Below are 15,468 nucleotides of genomic sequence, written 5' to 3'. Positions count from 1 at the left end.
GTGCTGGTTCATGGCCCGGTGTATCCAGTTCCTGCTCCTCGTACTAGCCTCAAGGTGCGTGTCCCTAGTCTGGCGTCTCCAAAGCCAGCACCACGCACCAGGCCTGCAGTGCGTCAGCCCAGTCCAGTACGTCCTGTTCCCTCTCCTCGCACTAGCCTTGGGGTGCGTGTCTCCAGTCTGGTACCTCCAGTACCAGCCCCACGCACCAGGCCTCCAGTGCGTCAGCCCAGTCTAGTAGGTCCTGCTCCTGCTCCTGCTCCTCGCACTAGCCCTGTGGTGCGTGTAAATAGTCTGGCGTCTCCAAAGCCAGCCCCACGCATCAGGCTTTCAGTGCGCAGTCCCCGTCCAGAGCTTCCGACGACAGTACCCCGTCCAGAGCTTCCGGCGACAGTACCCCGTCCAGAGCTTCCGGCGACAGTACCCCGTCCAGAGCTTCCGGCGACAGTACCCCGTCCAGAGCTTCCGGCGACAGTACCCCGTCCAGAGCTTCCGGCGACAGTACCCCGTCCAGAGCTTCCGGCGACAGTTCCCCGTCCAGAGCTTCCGGCGACAGTGCCCCGTCAAGAGCTTCCGGTGACAGTACCCCGTCTAGAGATGGCCCACAGTCCGGAGCCTGCAGAGACGGCCCACAGTCCGGAACCGCCAGAGACGGCCCACAGTCCGGAACCGCCAGAGACGGCCCACAGTCCGGAACCGCCAGAGACGGCCCACAGTCCGGAACCGCCAGAGACGGCCCACAGTCCGGAACCGGCGCAGCCAGAGTCGGCCCACAGTCCGGAACCGGCGCAGCCAGAGTCGGCCTCCAGTCCGGAACCGGAGCTCCCAGAGTCGGCCTCCAGTCCGAGGTCTCCAGCGACGAGCATCAGCCCGAGGTCTCCAGCGACGCGCATCAGCCCTTAGTCCAGAGACTTCGGGAAGGGTAAAATATAATAAACAGTTAGCGGGGGTGGACAGGCTAGGTTGGGGAGTAAGGCCGGAGCCTGAGCCACCTCCGTAGTAGGAGGTTGGGGAGGGGGGGGTGTAGCACAAGAACCGTCGGTGACGGTGGCCACCCTCCCTTCCCTCCCTTTAGTTTGTGATTATTTTTGTGTTTCGTTAAGGTGCATCCGGGGTCTGCACCTTTGGGGGGGGGGGGGGGGGGGGGGGGGGGTGCTGTCACGTCCTGACCAGTATAAGGGGTTATTGTAGTTTGGTCAGGACGTGGCAGGGGTTTGTTTTGTGTTGTCTGGGTTTTTGGGTTGTGTTCTATGTTTTGTATTTCTATGTTCTATTTTCTAGTTTTCTATGTCTAGTTTATTGTTTTGACCTTCAATTGGAGGCAGCTGTTCCTCATTGCCTCTAATTGAAGGTCCTATTTAGTAGGGGTGTTTTTCTATGGGTTTTGTGGGTAGTTGTTCCTTGTTTAGCTGTGTGCCTGACAGGACTGTTTTTCGTTGTTCTTTTTGTTCAGTGTTCATTTTTTGTTTAATAAAGAGGATAATGAGCATTCACATTCCCGCTGCGTTTTGGTCCAATCCTTACGACGCCCGTGACACATTTAAGCACCCCCTACCTTACCTTTTCAACAAGCCGTCTGAGGTACAACGTTCAGCTGTGAATAAGGTCTATTCAATCCCCCGCTCTTCAACATCTCATTCTGCTCATGTCTTGTAAGACTCACACAATGCAGTTGGTATTCACTTAACAACGCAGACTTACTGAAACTTTGGAGTGGCAAGGTTAGGTTACAGGCAGCCAGGCAAATAATCGAGTATACTTTATTTTTCAACTTTTGAACATTGGTGAATTTTATATTTTTGTGTCATTGTAGGCCGGTATAAATGTATATTGTATTCTTTCACAGTTTGACCATGAAAAGCTATGAGCTATGTGAGTTCGACTCACAGCTGACGGTAAAGTCGTCCCTGAGAAGCGTAGCTACATTTATTTTCATTTCATCTCTCATCTGTTTATTTTTTTGTCCTCCAAACGGGTGTGACCTTTCTCTGTGCATGATCCATCATCAAATCAACTGTATTCATAAAACCCTTCTTACATCAGCAAATGACACAAAGTGCTTGTACAGAAACCCAGCCTAAAACCCCAAACAGCAAGAAATCCAGATGTAGAAGCACAGTGGCTAATAAAAACTCCCTAGAAAGGCAGGAACCTCGGAAGAAACTTAGAGGAACCAGGCTCTGAGGGGTGGCCAGTCCTCTTCTGGCTGTGCCGAGTGGAGATTATAAGAGTACATGGCCATTAAGGCCAGATCGTTCTTCAAGATGTTCAAACGTTCATAGATGACCAGCAGGGTCAAATAGGTTTATCCTTCCCACAGACCTAACTTTATAAAAGTCATCTTTCAAAACAAAGTTACATTCTCCTGAATCAGCCAATGAATGAGCCAGGTCTAAGGTGAATGTTTGTTGGTTATTTCCAAGTCAGAACAATTCATCTTCAGACAGATTGGCAGACAGAATGACGATCACTTGATGCTAAAGATGGACAGTGAATATCAATGAGACCAACCTGCATTCAATGGTTCAATAAAAAAAAATAGACAGACAGACTTCCAGCTAACCTATAGATAGATAGAGATTAAACAAAACACCCACCATCAGCTGGTCTTGCCATCTGTCCCCAGCCAGAGAGGAGAGTTGTCCCCTGGACAGCTGCCTGGCCTGGGTGTACTGTAGCCCCAGCAGGCTGTACAGTACCTGGCTCTCAGCCCCAACCTCCAGCCAAGCCCTGTCAGCAAGCATGGAGCTCCACACCAGCTGGATGCCACAGGCATTAGTCTTGAACCTGTGGGGACAAAAGGAGAAAATAGTTCAGTATCTTTGGTGCTGATATAGACTGGCCCCTGTGCTGTCTGCCGCTTTAGGGAGGAGCTTGAGGCCAAGGGCTCAACAAGTATATCCATATAACGATGCAGTTTAACGCTGGCCTCGCACAGTGTAAACATTTCAAATATCTTCACCCGCTATTGCATTTATTTGGGTTGGGTTAGGGTTAGCTAACCCTACCTCTTTTCCTAACCTTAACCTAAGTCTCTTTAAACCTCTTAAATGTGAAGTCCCCATATTTGGGGACCCTGTTTGATTTGTTTTATTCAATTAAGTCTGGTATGAGAATGGTAGCCCCTATCTGCAAAAGCAGGGTGTCTGCTGAAAGCTGAGTATATTGGCTATTGATTGGTGCCTTCAAATCTTTGGTATGACTTACTACCATATATGGGCATACGAATGTATAATGGCAGGCTGAGCTGATGACCTTATTTCAAGATGGCTGCTACTTACATTCCTGTTAGCGTTGTGAAGCATAAACTAAAGTAACACGGAATACATTGATACACACCGAAAGCCGTGACTCCACAGATCATGAGGATATCTTATTTGTCTGCCTGTAACCTACCATTATTGATCACCAGCCTCGAGAGTCAAAATGTTTATTTTACACAACGTTTTCACCAAACAGCAAAAATCTTACAAGGTAAGCTTCCATTTGGTCTGTGTTTGAGCTATGGCTACATGGGGGGTATCAAATTAATCCGTAAGTTGGTAGGAACAAATATAGCATATTGCCAATATTATCTGATGATGTATGACTTAATGGCAACATCGAATGGCCACAGAGTGACTATATCTTTGCACATCAAAAATATGATGTTGCCTGCTTACGCGCTGTAGCCATCCATATCCCCTGTATGTCCCCCAACACCACCACAATGTTTGAGAGAGGCTGATGTTGTAGGAATTTAGTTTTTATAGTGAACAATAACTTTAAGGCACATCCAGTGTGCAAAAACAGGGAAATTACCATATTGGGACACTTTGGAGAGGTTGAAAGGACACCTGAATGTACCCTGGATACCCCATAACACCACCACAATGTTTGAGTGAAGCTGATATGGTATAAATTGTGTTTTTATGCTGAACAAATAGCATTTAGGGATTGCAAATATGTTATAGCACTGGAATTATCTAATACATATGTGACTTTGGAGAGGTTTAGGGACACTTGGAAATGTGACCACACCTGACACCACTTACTAAAACATCTGCCTATTTCTAATTGTTAGGTCTATCAATCCCATTTATTTTCTGATATTGTTCACATGTTGTGGAAGCCATCTGATGTGTTTCTAGCTCCAGTCGTCAATAATTCACTTACAGCTTGTCATTGAAAGATGATATTAAAAATAACTCTTATTTTGTGTGCTTGATCTTGTGTATTCTGAGCTATGTAACTCCCATTTATCTTCTGATCATTTCCTCCTAATCTCCCAGATGTCTTCTTTCCAAATATACCAAGTATTTGCATGTCAGAATCATGTAATTACACATGAATAGCAGTTACTTTTGGATATGTCTAATTAAGCAGAAATCTACATTGTGCCATTACATTTATCTCTTAACCTGCTACGTTAATTATCCTAAGGCCTACAGTTCAAGGCTGAAGGCCTACAGTTCTAGGCTGAAGGCCTACAGTTCAAGGCTGAAGGCCTACAGTTCTAGGCTGAAGGCCTACAGTTCAAGGCTGAAGGCCTACAGTTCAAGGCTGAAGGCCTACAGTTCAAGGCTGAAGGCCTACAGTTCTAGGCTGAAGGCCTACAGTTCAAGGCTGAAGGCCTACAGTTCAAGGCTGAAGGCCTACAGTTCAAGGCTGAAGGCCTACAGTTCTAGGCTGAAGGCCTACAGTTCAAGGCTGAAGGCCTACAGTTCAAGGCTGAAGGCCTACAGTTCAAGGCTGAAGGCCTACAGTTCTAGGCTGAAGGCCTACAGTTCAAGGCTGAAGGCCTACAGGTCAAGGCTGAAGGCCTACAGTTCTAGGCTGAAGGCCTACAGTTCTAGGCTGAAGGCCTACAGTTCAAGGCTGAAGGCCTACAGTTCAAGGCTGAAGGCCTACAGTTCTAGGCTGAAGGCCTACAGTTCAAGGCTGAAGTTCTACAGTTCATGGCTGAAGGCCTACAGTTGTAGGCTGAAGGCCTGCAGTTCTAGGCTGTAGTTCACTCTAGGTGTTTGCTAAAAAGTTTATTCTAGTTGTTCTTATTTTCTGGATTTCGTTTTGTATTTTTGTTGATTGCTGAACATTTATCACTTGCTGTAAATAAAACATCTGACTTTACCTGGAAGACTGTCATCCAGCAGCTTCCTGCCATCTCCCTTGGCCTGAGCACATTACGTTTTCTCAATCCAAACTGGTCAAATGGGAGAAATACGCAGGAATCTGTATTCTGTGTGGCCAAAATATATAGACATTTGTGGTGCTACACATCTCTCTCTCTCGCTCTTACTTTCTCTCTCTTTCTTTCACCCTCATCAAACTAGCCAAGGCTTTTTAGAATAGTAGTTCAGCGGTGACATCTAGTGTTGGAGATACGTACAAGCATTGATGCTCAGGGATTACCATATTGAACGATAATACATTAGAGATAACATATCTAGCTAGAATATTCTCTACATGAGTTTGATCAGTAGCCTAGGCCTATGCGATGGAGATAAATAGGCTGAAGAAAGAAGCAAGGCCACACATTAAGGTGAATGTTCTTTCAGTAGATCAATAATTGTTTTCATATTTGGGGAACTCTTAACACCCAGCGTCATAACACGTTATGGCTTTATCATAACCATGTCATAATATGTCATAACAGCTGATATGAGTTGTCATAACCTGTTATAATATGGACCTACAAAATGTACCACACAAGGCAAAACATTGCCTTACACCATAGCCTACATGTTAACAGTATGTTTATGTTGTGTATATATACTGCTCAAAAAAATAAAGGGAACACTTAAACAACACAATGTAACTCCAAGTTAATCACACTTCTGTGAAATCAAACTGTCCACTTAGGAAGCAACACTGATTGACAATATATTTCACATGCTGTTGTGCAAATGGAATAGACAACAGGTGGAAATTATAGGCAATTAGCAAGACACCCCCAATAAAGGAGTGGTTCTGCAGGTGGTAACCACAGACCACTTCTCGGTTCCTATGCTTCCTGGCTGATGTCTTGGTCACTTTTGAATGCTGGCGGTGCTTTCATCTAGTGGTAGCATGAGACGGAGTCTACAACCCACACAAGTGGCTCAGGTAGTGCAGCTCATCCAGGATGGCACATCAATCCAAGCTGTGGCAAGAAGGTTTGCTGTGTCTGTCAGCGTAGTGTCCAGAGCATGGAGGCGCTACCAAGAGACAGGCCAATACATCAGGAGACGTGGAGGAGGCCGTAGGAGGGCAACAACCCAGCAGCAGAACCGCTACCTCCGCCTTTGTACAAGGAGGAGCAGGAGGAGCACTGCCAGAGCCCTGCAAAATGACCTCCAGCAGGCCACAAATGTGCATGTGTCTGCTCAAACGGTCAGAAACAGACTCCATGAGGGTGGTATGAGGGCCCGACGTCCACAGGTGGGGGTTGTGCTTACAGCCCAACACCGTGCAGGACGTTTAGCATTTGCCAGAGAACACCGAGATTGGCAAATTCGCCACTGGCGCCCTGCGCTCTTCACAGATGAAAGCAGGTTCACACTGAGCACATGTGACAGACGTGACAGTCTGGAGACGCCGTGGAGAACGTTCTGCTGTCTGCAACATCCTCCAGCATGACCGGTTTGGCGGTGGGTCAGTCATGGTGTGGGGTGGCATTTCTTTGGGGGGCCGCACAGCCCGCTATGTGCTCGCCAGAGGTAGCCTGACTGCCATTAGGTACCGAGATGAGATCCTCAGACCCCTTGTGAGACCATATGCTGGTGCGGTTGGCCCTGGGTTCCTCCTAATGCAAGACAATGCTAGACCTCATGTGGCTGGAGTGTGTCAGCAGTTCCTGCAAGAGGAAGGCATTGATGCTATGAACTGACCTGAATCCAATTGAGCACATCTGGGACATCATGTCTCGCTCCATCCACCAACGCCACGTTGCACCACAGACTGTCCAGGAGTTGGCGGATGCTTTAGTCCAGGTCTGGGAGGAGATCCCTCAGGAGACCATTTGCCACCTCATCAGGAGCATGCCCAGGCGTTGTAGGGAGGTCATACAGGCATGTGGAGGCCACACACACTACTGAGCCTCATTTTGACTTGTTTTAAGGACATTACATCAAAGTTGGATCAGCCTGTAGTGTGGTTTTTCACTTTAATTTTGAGTGTGACTCCAAATCCAGTCCTCCATGGGTTGATAAATTGGATTTCCATTGATTATTTTTGTGTGATTTTGTTGTCAGCACATTCAACTATGTAAAGAAAAAAGTATTTAATAAGATTATTTCATTCATTCAGATCTAGGATGTGTTATTTTAGTGTTCCCTTTATTTTTTTGAGCAGTGTATATTAAATTATCATTGTAATTGCGGACACATTGGTGTCAGACATGCACCTACCCCAAAGCTCTGTTGTGGATGACTGGGATGAATGCTGGAGCAGATTTCAGGAGCAGGTCAAGACACCCTCTTTTTGACTGATGACTGTTATGAGGGCATGTACTGTACATGATAGGCCTATCTGGCTTATATGATTATGATAGTCATCATCTTTTTTTGACAGTGTCATAAAGTTTCTTCCTAGTCCAAGTAAAGTTACACAGGATGGTCATAAATCTCCATGACAGTGGCATAAAATTATTTTAAATATGATGAAAAAAAAACATGACTGTAATTAATTCATTACAACATCAAAGGATTTAAGAAACAAACTTTTAAACGAAAGGAATTTTCTTGGCAGGCAAAAAACTAATTTCTGGGTTTGTGGGTTTAGATACTCCTATGCAGGTCTCATAACCAGTCATAAAATAATGCAATATATGTCGCAACAGGTGTAAATATATGGGTCATGACAATGTTTGACCATATTATGACAGGTTATGACAAGTTATGTCAGCTGTTATGACATACAAAAGTAAAGTGTCATGGCACTGGGTGTCAAGTAAAGTGTTATGGCACTGGGTGTCAAGTAGAGATGGGTGCTGTTAATCTGCTTGTCACGTTCCTCGTCTTCTGACGATATCGCGAAATCACTGTCGGAGAACGTGGACCAATACGCAGCAGGTTGTGTGCTCAACATCATGTTTATTAAACACGTTGATCACGAAAAACAAGAAATGCAGACAACACGACAGGAGACAGTTTCGCAGGCTATACCTAGCAGTGCAAAAAACAACTACCCACAAAACACAAAGACAAACACACCCTACTATATAGGACTCCCAATCAAAGGCAACTCAACACACCTGCCTTCAATTGAGAGTCCAACCCCAATTAACTAGACATAGAAACACAGACATAGACCAGTGACAAACCCCATAAACATACATCAACTCCCCTCTGCCACGTCCTGACCAAACTACAATAACCAAATATACTCTATACTGGTCAGGATGTGACACTGCTAGGATGCCTATCTGATGTAATTATTAATTCATCCATTAATACAACACCTCCTTATGAGAGCAAGGAGCTATTTACTTTTTGCAAATAATCTGCAATCAAATTTAAATGTCTCATGTGGCACAGACATCAGTTCAATGTCTAGTTTTGATTTACATTTGGTTCAATGTCTAGTTTTGATTTACATTTGGTTCAATGTCTAGTTTTGATTTACATTTGGTTCAATGTCTAGTTTTGATTTACATTTGGTTCAATGTCTAGTTGTGATTTACATTTGGTTCAATGTCTAGTTGTGATTTACATTTGGCCGAGTTGTCAACTAATGTGAATTCAGTGTGAAAAAAGACAACATTCCCTTACATTGACTTTTTGCAAATCCAATCAGTTTTCCACATTGATTCAATGTCATCACGTATATTTTTTGTTGTTGTTGAAATGTGGAAATGATGTTGATTCAACCAGTTTTTTGCCCGGTGGGGTGCTATGTCTTAATGTAGTAGGCCAGGGATTTTAAACCTTTCTTTGGGGACCTCCAGCCTTTCCATGTATTGTAACTATTCCACAGCTAGCATACCTGATTCAACTTGTCAACTAATCATCAAGCCCTTGAATAGGTGAATCGGGTGAGCTAGTTCAGGGCTAGAACAAAATTGTGTGAAACGTCTGGGGTAGATGTTTGAAAACCACTGTAGTAGACTATCACGCCTTGCAAGCTCTGAGGTTTGAAATATCGGCCATTTCAGGACCATGGACAGACTGTAGGGCAGAATGTAGCAAATGAGTGCACTGCAATTTCACTGCACTGATTGCTTTGAAATAATATAGGCTTTTGTAATTTAGCACGAGTTGTGACGGTGTGTCATATTTTATTTTCCCGTAGGCGAACACACGTGTCCTTTTCAAAATAAAAGCCGGAAAATTAACATTCGCTTCTCATTGTGATGTACAGTTTTGGGGCTTTACAGTGATTTGTGAAGCTACGGTATGAATCTGTGAACTGGCTTTATTTGAACTATTTTTACTAGATCCATGCACTGCAATGTAGGCAAAAAAATCCCATAGCCTACCATTATTCACATTAGGGATGGTTATGCAATAATGCAATCCATGTATTTCATAAGCTATAGCGCACAGTTATGATTGCACAAATTAAATCTTTTACTGAAGAAAAAAAATACATTGGTTAATTATAGGTTTTGTGAAACGGGTTATTTATGTTTGGTGATCTCTGGCTGAGCTGCATGCACCGCTGCTCATGCGCCCAGGGTTGAAGGCTGTAGGGTGACTTCAGTTGCAGCATCCTATTTCAGCCTGGTCTCATAGAATAGATGTAACATAGTAATGTAAATCCTGTATTGGAACGAGTATGTTTGATATGGTTACAAAAGGCAGATTACTTAAAGGAAAAATGAAAGTAGCCTTGTTGGTCGGGGTGGATGGGTGGGCATACAACACAACGTCTAGAAACCCAAAGGTTGAGATTTCAATTCTCATCGTGGACAACTTTGGCATTTTAGATAGGCTAGCCTTTCAAATACTTACTACTTTTTAGCTACTTTTCAACTACTTAGCATGTTAGCTAACTCTTTCCTTAACCTTAACCACTTTAGCTAACCCTTCCCCTAACCCTAACCTTTTAAACTAACTCCTAAACTTAACCCTAACCCTATCCCCTAACCCAGCTAACATTAGCCAGCTAGCTAATGTTGGCCACCTAGCCCTCTAGCTAGCTTCGTAACATATCATACGTTTTGCTAATTCGTAACAAATTGTATATTTAGAAAATTCGTAACATATTGTACAACTTGCAAATTCATAAAATAACAAATAATAACAAATAATACGAATTGTAATTTGTAAAATATCAAATGAAATGCGTGATGGACATCCACAAATTAATACATGCCAATCCAAAATGAGTATCTCGGATTTACATAAAATAATATTACGAAATGCTCTGAGACCAGGTTGCATATTTCCATATCAGAATGAATGAACAGTTGTTTTCTGTTCATTGTGATGTAAAGAGGGAGTGCTGAATGTTGCAATAGAGTATTGTCAGTTTACCGCCAGACAGCAGCATCACCTTGATGATGTAGCCAAACAACAACAGCAAACTCGCCAATTCTGATTTGGGACCAACGTGGCTCAATTCAGAGCTCACTGAGTGCTTGCTTTGTCCGGGACGTTAGCACTGCCACACGACACTTCGGATGAGTCTTGGATAGTGCTCAGAGGAATTTTAGCCTAGAGTTCAACGTTTTTGTAATGCTTTTCTTTTACAACTAATATTACCATCAGAAGCGTTGCTGATCTTTACCGTGCCAATTATTTTGCTAATGGGTCGTTTTAGTGGATGTTCCCTCATGATTTCAGTGACAAGATGACTTCGTTTACTTTGCTCTGCTCAGTCGTGTGATTGCAGTGGGATAGCGGACGCTCACATTCAACGCTGGACTGAGAGCATAGCTGTTCTCATCAAATATAACGATTGTTTTGTTTTTATCAGTCTCGTGCTTATCGTTGATGACAATAGACTAGCGCTGTCATACGTTTGAGTTGCCATAGACCGCCAACAGACACAGAACCTGAACGTCGTTTCAACTTCTGGTCGTTTCTTTGACAACTGTCTTGACGGAGGAAGAATATGTTGATGAAGGAATATAGAATATGTATGCCGCTCACTGTGGAAGAGGTAAGTTAGGGTACTTATATCTCCCAGTTTTTCTGAACATTTTGCGTTTTCTTTTGTCCTACAACTAAACCTAAAACTGAAAGGTTTAGGCTTTGCATGGTAGGTATCGCGTTGGTCATTGTATGGAATGTCTACCATGCTAGTTGCAAACTGGATGGAGTAGGTAGGTATGCCATTTTCTTGTGAAGAACTTTTGTACCACACTGATTTTAAGAGTTATTTAGAGTACTGTAGGCTAAACCACAGGGTGGTGCTATTGGAAGTATGCTAGGTGTACGCCATACTTTCCTTGTTTGATTTATTGGGTTTGAGTGCAAAATCTTCACACAAATATCTAAGACACTAAGCAAAAAATGTAAGAGATGTTACAGTATGTTGTCTGTGTGTGTCACTCTGCTAGCCTACTCATACGACCATCAGTTAGGACTTCTGGCACTCTGTAACTACAGTGCCTCTGTAACTGTTTCCCTCTGGTACAAATATAGAGGTGACTGATCGTTTGTTTGATAGATTGATTGAATAACACAGGCTTATCTGCTGGTTATTATGTGTCTCTCAGGAGCAACCCTGCTCTGACTCTGTTTCAGGGAGCTGGGTGTCCAGATGGCTAGGCTTGCTCTTGGTCATTCGTTCTGTGTTGTTGGGAGCACCATTTGGTTATCATTAACTTTAGATTTAGTAGTCAGCTCTCTGCCCATATTATGTCAACGGGGGCTGGTTTATCGTATTTTAGATAATCAACAACATTACTTTTATTTGGGAACCATTTTTTGGGGAGGTGTGGACACTGATTTTCTTTGTTTGGTTACGTTTAATGTGTTCCTTGTTCCTTTATCCTTCACCATCATTTTGAGCCTAGGAGTGTGTTTCTGTACTTCACAGACCATTACTTTAAAAATAAATATTTATATGACGAGAGGAGTCAAGAGAGTCGAAGAGCGAGTAACAGTGCATTCGGAAAGTATTCAGACCCCTTAACTAATTCCACATTTTGTTACGTTACAGCCTTATTGTCACGAATGTCGTATGAAGGAGCGGACCAAAGCACAGCGTGTGTATCGTTCCACATTTTATTATAACTGTGAAACTATGCAAGACATACTAATAAACAAAACAACAAACCGTGACAAAGAGGTGCAACATACACTAACTCAAAAATAATCTCCCACAAAACCTAGTGGGAAAAACAACAACTTAATTAGACAACGATGACCAGCTGCCTCTAATTGGAGATCATCCCAAAAAACAACATAGAAATACAGAAACTAGAACATAACAACATAGAAAATCTAAACTAGACACAACCCCGTCACGCCCTGACCTACAGGACGTGACAGTACCCCCCCAGTACCCCCCCCCTGCTTATCCGCCAGCATAGGAGGCGGCTCCGGATCATCGCCGGAGGTTCTGGACTGCAGACCGCCGCTGGAGACTCCGGACTGCGGGACCGCCGCTGGAGGCTCCGGGCTGCGGGACCGCCGCTGGAGGCTCCGGGCTGCGGGACCGCCGCTGGAGGCTCCGGGCTGCGGGACCGCCGCTGGAGGCTCTGGACTAGGAATGCGCACTGGAGGCCTGATGCGTGGGGCTGGCACAGGTGGCGCCAGACTGGTGACATGCACTTCAGGGTGAGTGCGAGGAGCAGGCACAGGATATACTAGACTGGGGAGGCGCCCTAGAGGCCTGATGTGTGGGTACCGGTACAGGTGGCACCGGACTAGGGACACGCACCTCAGGGAGAGTGTGAGGAGGAGGCACGGGACTTACTGGGCTTTGAAGGCGCACTGTAGACCTGGTGTGTATAGCCTGCCTCAATTGTACCGGAACTTTAACACACTTCTCAGGATGAGTACGGGAAGCTGACACAGGTGGCATTGGACGACTAATACGCTCCTCAGGGCGAATGCCGTGCATACTACGCCAAACCAATAGCTCTCTCTCTTCACTCTCCTCCAATTTATCCAACATTTCCTCAAACGTCTCTAAATCTCCCCTCCGTTCACTCTCCTCCAATTTATCCAATATTTTCTCAACGGACTAACCCCAATATTCCTCTTTGCTCTCCGACTCGTCCCTCGGCCTCGCCGACCAACCCATGTGCCCCCCCCAAAAAAATATTTTGAGGTTGCTTCTTGGGCTTGCGTTGTTGCCGTGCTAGTTCCTCGTATCATCACCGTTCCTCTCTCGCTATCTCCGCCTGCTTGCCTTGATGGTATAACGCCTCGTAATATCGCCGTTCTGCTCTCGCTGCTTCAATCTCCTCCTTTGGACGGCGATACTCCCCGGGCCTTGTCCAGGGTCCTGCCCCATCCAGGATTTCCTCCCAGGTCCAGTCCTCCTGACCCCGCTGCTTGGTCCGTTGGTGGTGGGAGATTGTCACGGTTGTCGTAGGATGAAGGAGTGGACCAAAGCGCAGTGTGTGTATCATTTCACATTTTCTTTATTAAACTGTGACACTATGCAATACATACTAATAAACAAAACAACAAACCGTGACAAAGAGGCCGTGTATGGCTCTCAATCAGGAACAGGTGTAGATCGTTGTTGCTGATTGAGAGTCATACATAGGCAGCCTGTTTTTCCTTTGGGGTTTGTGGGTGAATGTTTTCTGTCTAGGTTTGTTAATCCTGACAGGACTGTTTGGCTATCATTCCTTGTCGTGTTTTCTTTTTGTATAGTGTTCATTCGTTTATTAAAATCCTTAATATGAACACATCCTCCGCTGCACCTTGGTCTCAATCTGACGACGGCCGTTACACTCAAAATACAATCTCCCACAACCCAAGGTGGGAAAAACAACTACTTAAGTATGATTTCCAATTAGAGACAACAATGACCAGCTGCCTCTAATTGGAGATCATCCCCCCAAAAAACATAGAAATACAGAAACTAGAACATAACAACATAGAAAATCTAAACTAGAAACAACCCTGTCATGCCCTGACCTACTCTACCATAGAAAATAACAGCTTCTTGTCACGTCCTGACCATAGTAAGATGTGATTTTCTATGGTAGAGTAGGTCAGGGCATGACAGGGGGTGTTTTGTGGTTTTCTATGTTTTCTATTTCTATGTTCTTAGGTTCTAGTTTTTGTATTTCTATGTTGGCTTGTTTGGTATGATCTCCAATTGGAGGCAGCTGGTCCTCGTTGTCGCTAATTGGAGATCATATTTAAGTAGGGGTTTTTCTTCCTGGGTTTTGTGGGTGATAATATTTTGAGTAGTGTTTGTTTCTCTCTGCGTCACGGGTTTGTTGTTTTGTTAATTCAGCTATTTATGTATTGCAAAGTTTCACGGATTAAATAAAATGTGGGACTACAACCACACTGCACTTTGGTCCGATCCTTACGACAGTCATGACACTTCTATGGTCAGGACGTGACAAGTGAAATCATCCCATGTGAAGAGTCAACTAATTTAATTAAACTTCAATTCGTAACTAAAATGTTTTTTTTATTTCTATTGGAAGGATTTAATATTTAGCAATTATGTCTACTTATGATAAGGTAAACTGTTTCTGTTTCCATATGATATGGTAAATATATCCAATGCATAAAACATCTACATTTAACTGGTATTTACATATATTCCCGTTAATTCCCATGGAAAGTTTCCACCTCTGAATATTCCCCAAAATGTGCAACCCTATCTGGGATTTAGTTCAGCTCATGAAACATGGGACTAACACTTTACATGTTGTGTTAATATTTTTGTTCTGTATATAATGTATATTTAAACATTTTGAACTTAAAAAATAAAACTTTGTTAAAATTTTTAAAAAAAAGAGTCAACTCCAAAATTGTATAATGCTTTTATGAGTTCTGTCACATGTCATCTCTACAGCTGCATCCCAGACAGGGTCTGTAGTTGTTGTGGAGCACTGTGTGTTGTTCCTGATTAGTGTTTTGGTATGTTAGGAATAGTTGGCCTTACTCTCTTCACAACCCCTAGGGTTTCTTTTGAGGTCGCAATGATCTAACCATCTACGTGTGTGACCTGGTGTACTATTCCCTAGGTCACAGCATTGATTTCCCCACAGTTATTAACAAACGAGAACATTCCCTACTCCCCATTTGAAGAGACCAAGTGAGAAAGTATCACCCTCTGAAGTCTATCGAACCTCATCCAACCTTATTGTTCTCTCATCAACCCCACCTGTGAATTGTTCTTGTGTGATTGTGATTATAGGTCTATCACTATATCACGGCTCTGGACAGGCTTAGTCTAGCTGGCTGAACGCTGGCGGTCTGGCCACTGGCTATAAACCAGATGGGGTTCTTTTTTTGGGCTCAATTGTGATTGAAGATTATATTTTTCCTCCCGACCAGGCTGCCGGTTTAATCTGTTGATGATATCACTGGACTGACCTCCAGTCAGTTTGATGACGTGGTCTAGCTCCAGCCAGTTGCA

At 44.0% G+C, this 15,468-nt stretch overlaps 1 protein-coding gene across 1 annotated transcript in view; it reads left to right on the top strand.

Moving 5' to 3' along the window:
• The first annotated feature begins 1,850 nt into the window (after positions 1 to 1,850).
• Positions 1,851 to 15,468, top strand: part of LOC115170498 (cytoplasmic phosphatidylinositol transfer protein 1) — a 155,605-nt gene continuing 141,987 nt past the window's right edge. The window contains exons 1-2 of the mRNA XM_029726714.1: positions 1,851 to 1,892; positions 4,420 to 4,954. Of these exons, the coding sequence (XP_029582574.1) occupies positions 1,851 to 1,892; positions 4,420 to 4,954 (577 nt within the window). The remainder of the gene's footprint in view (positions 1,893 to 4,419; positions 4,955 to 15,468) is intronic.

Source organism: Salmo trutta, chromosome 32, assembly GCF_901001165.1.
Source record: "Salmo trutta chromosome 32, fSalTru1.1, whole genome shotgun sequence".
NCBI classification, from domain to species: domain Eukaryota; kingdom Metazoa; phylum Chordata; class Actinopteri; order Salmoniformes; family Salmonidae; genus Salmo; species Salmo trutta.
The sequence above is the reverse complement of the archived record's forward strand: the minus strand, read 5'-3'. Positions and strand labels throughout refer to the sequence as shown.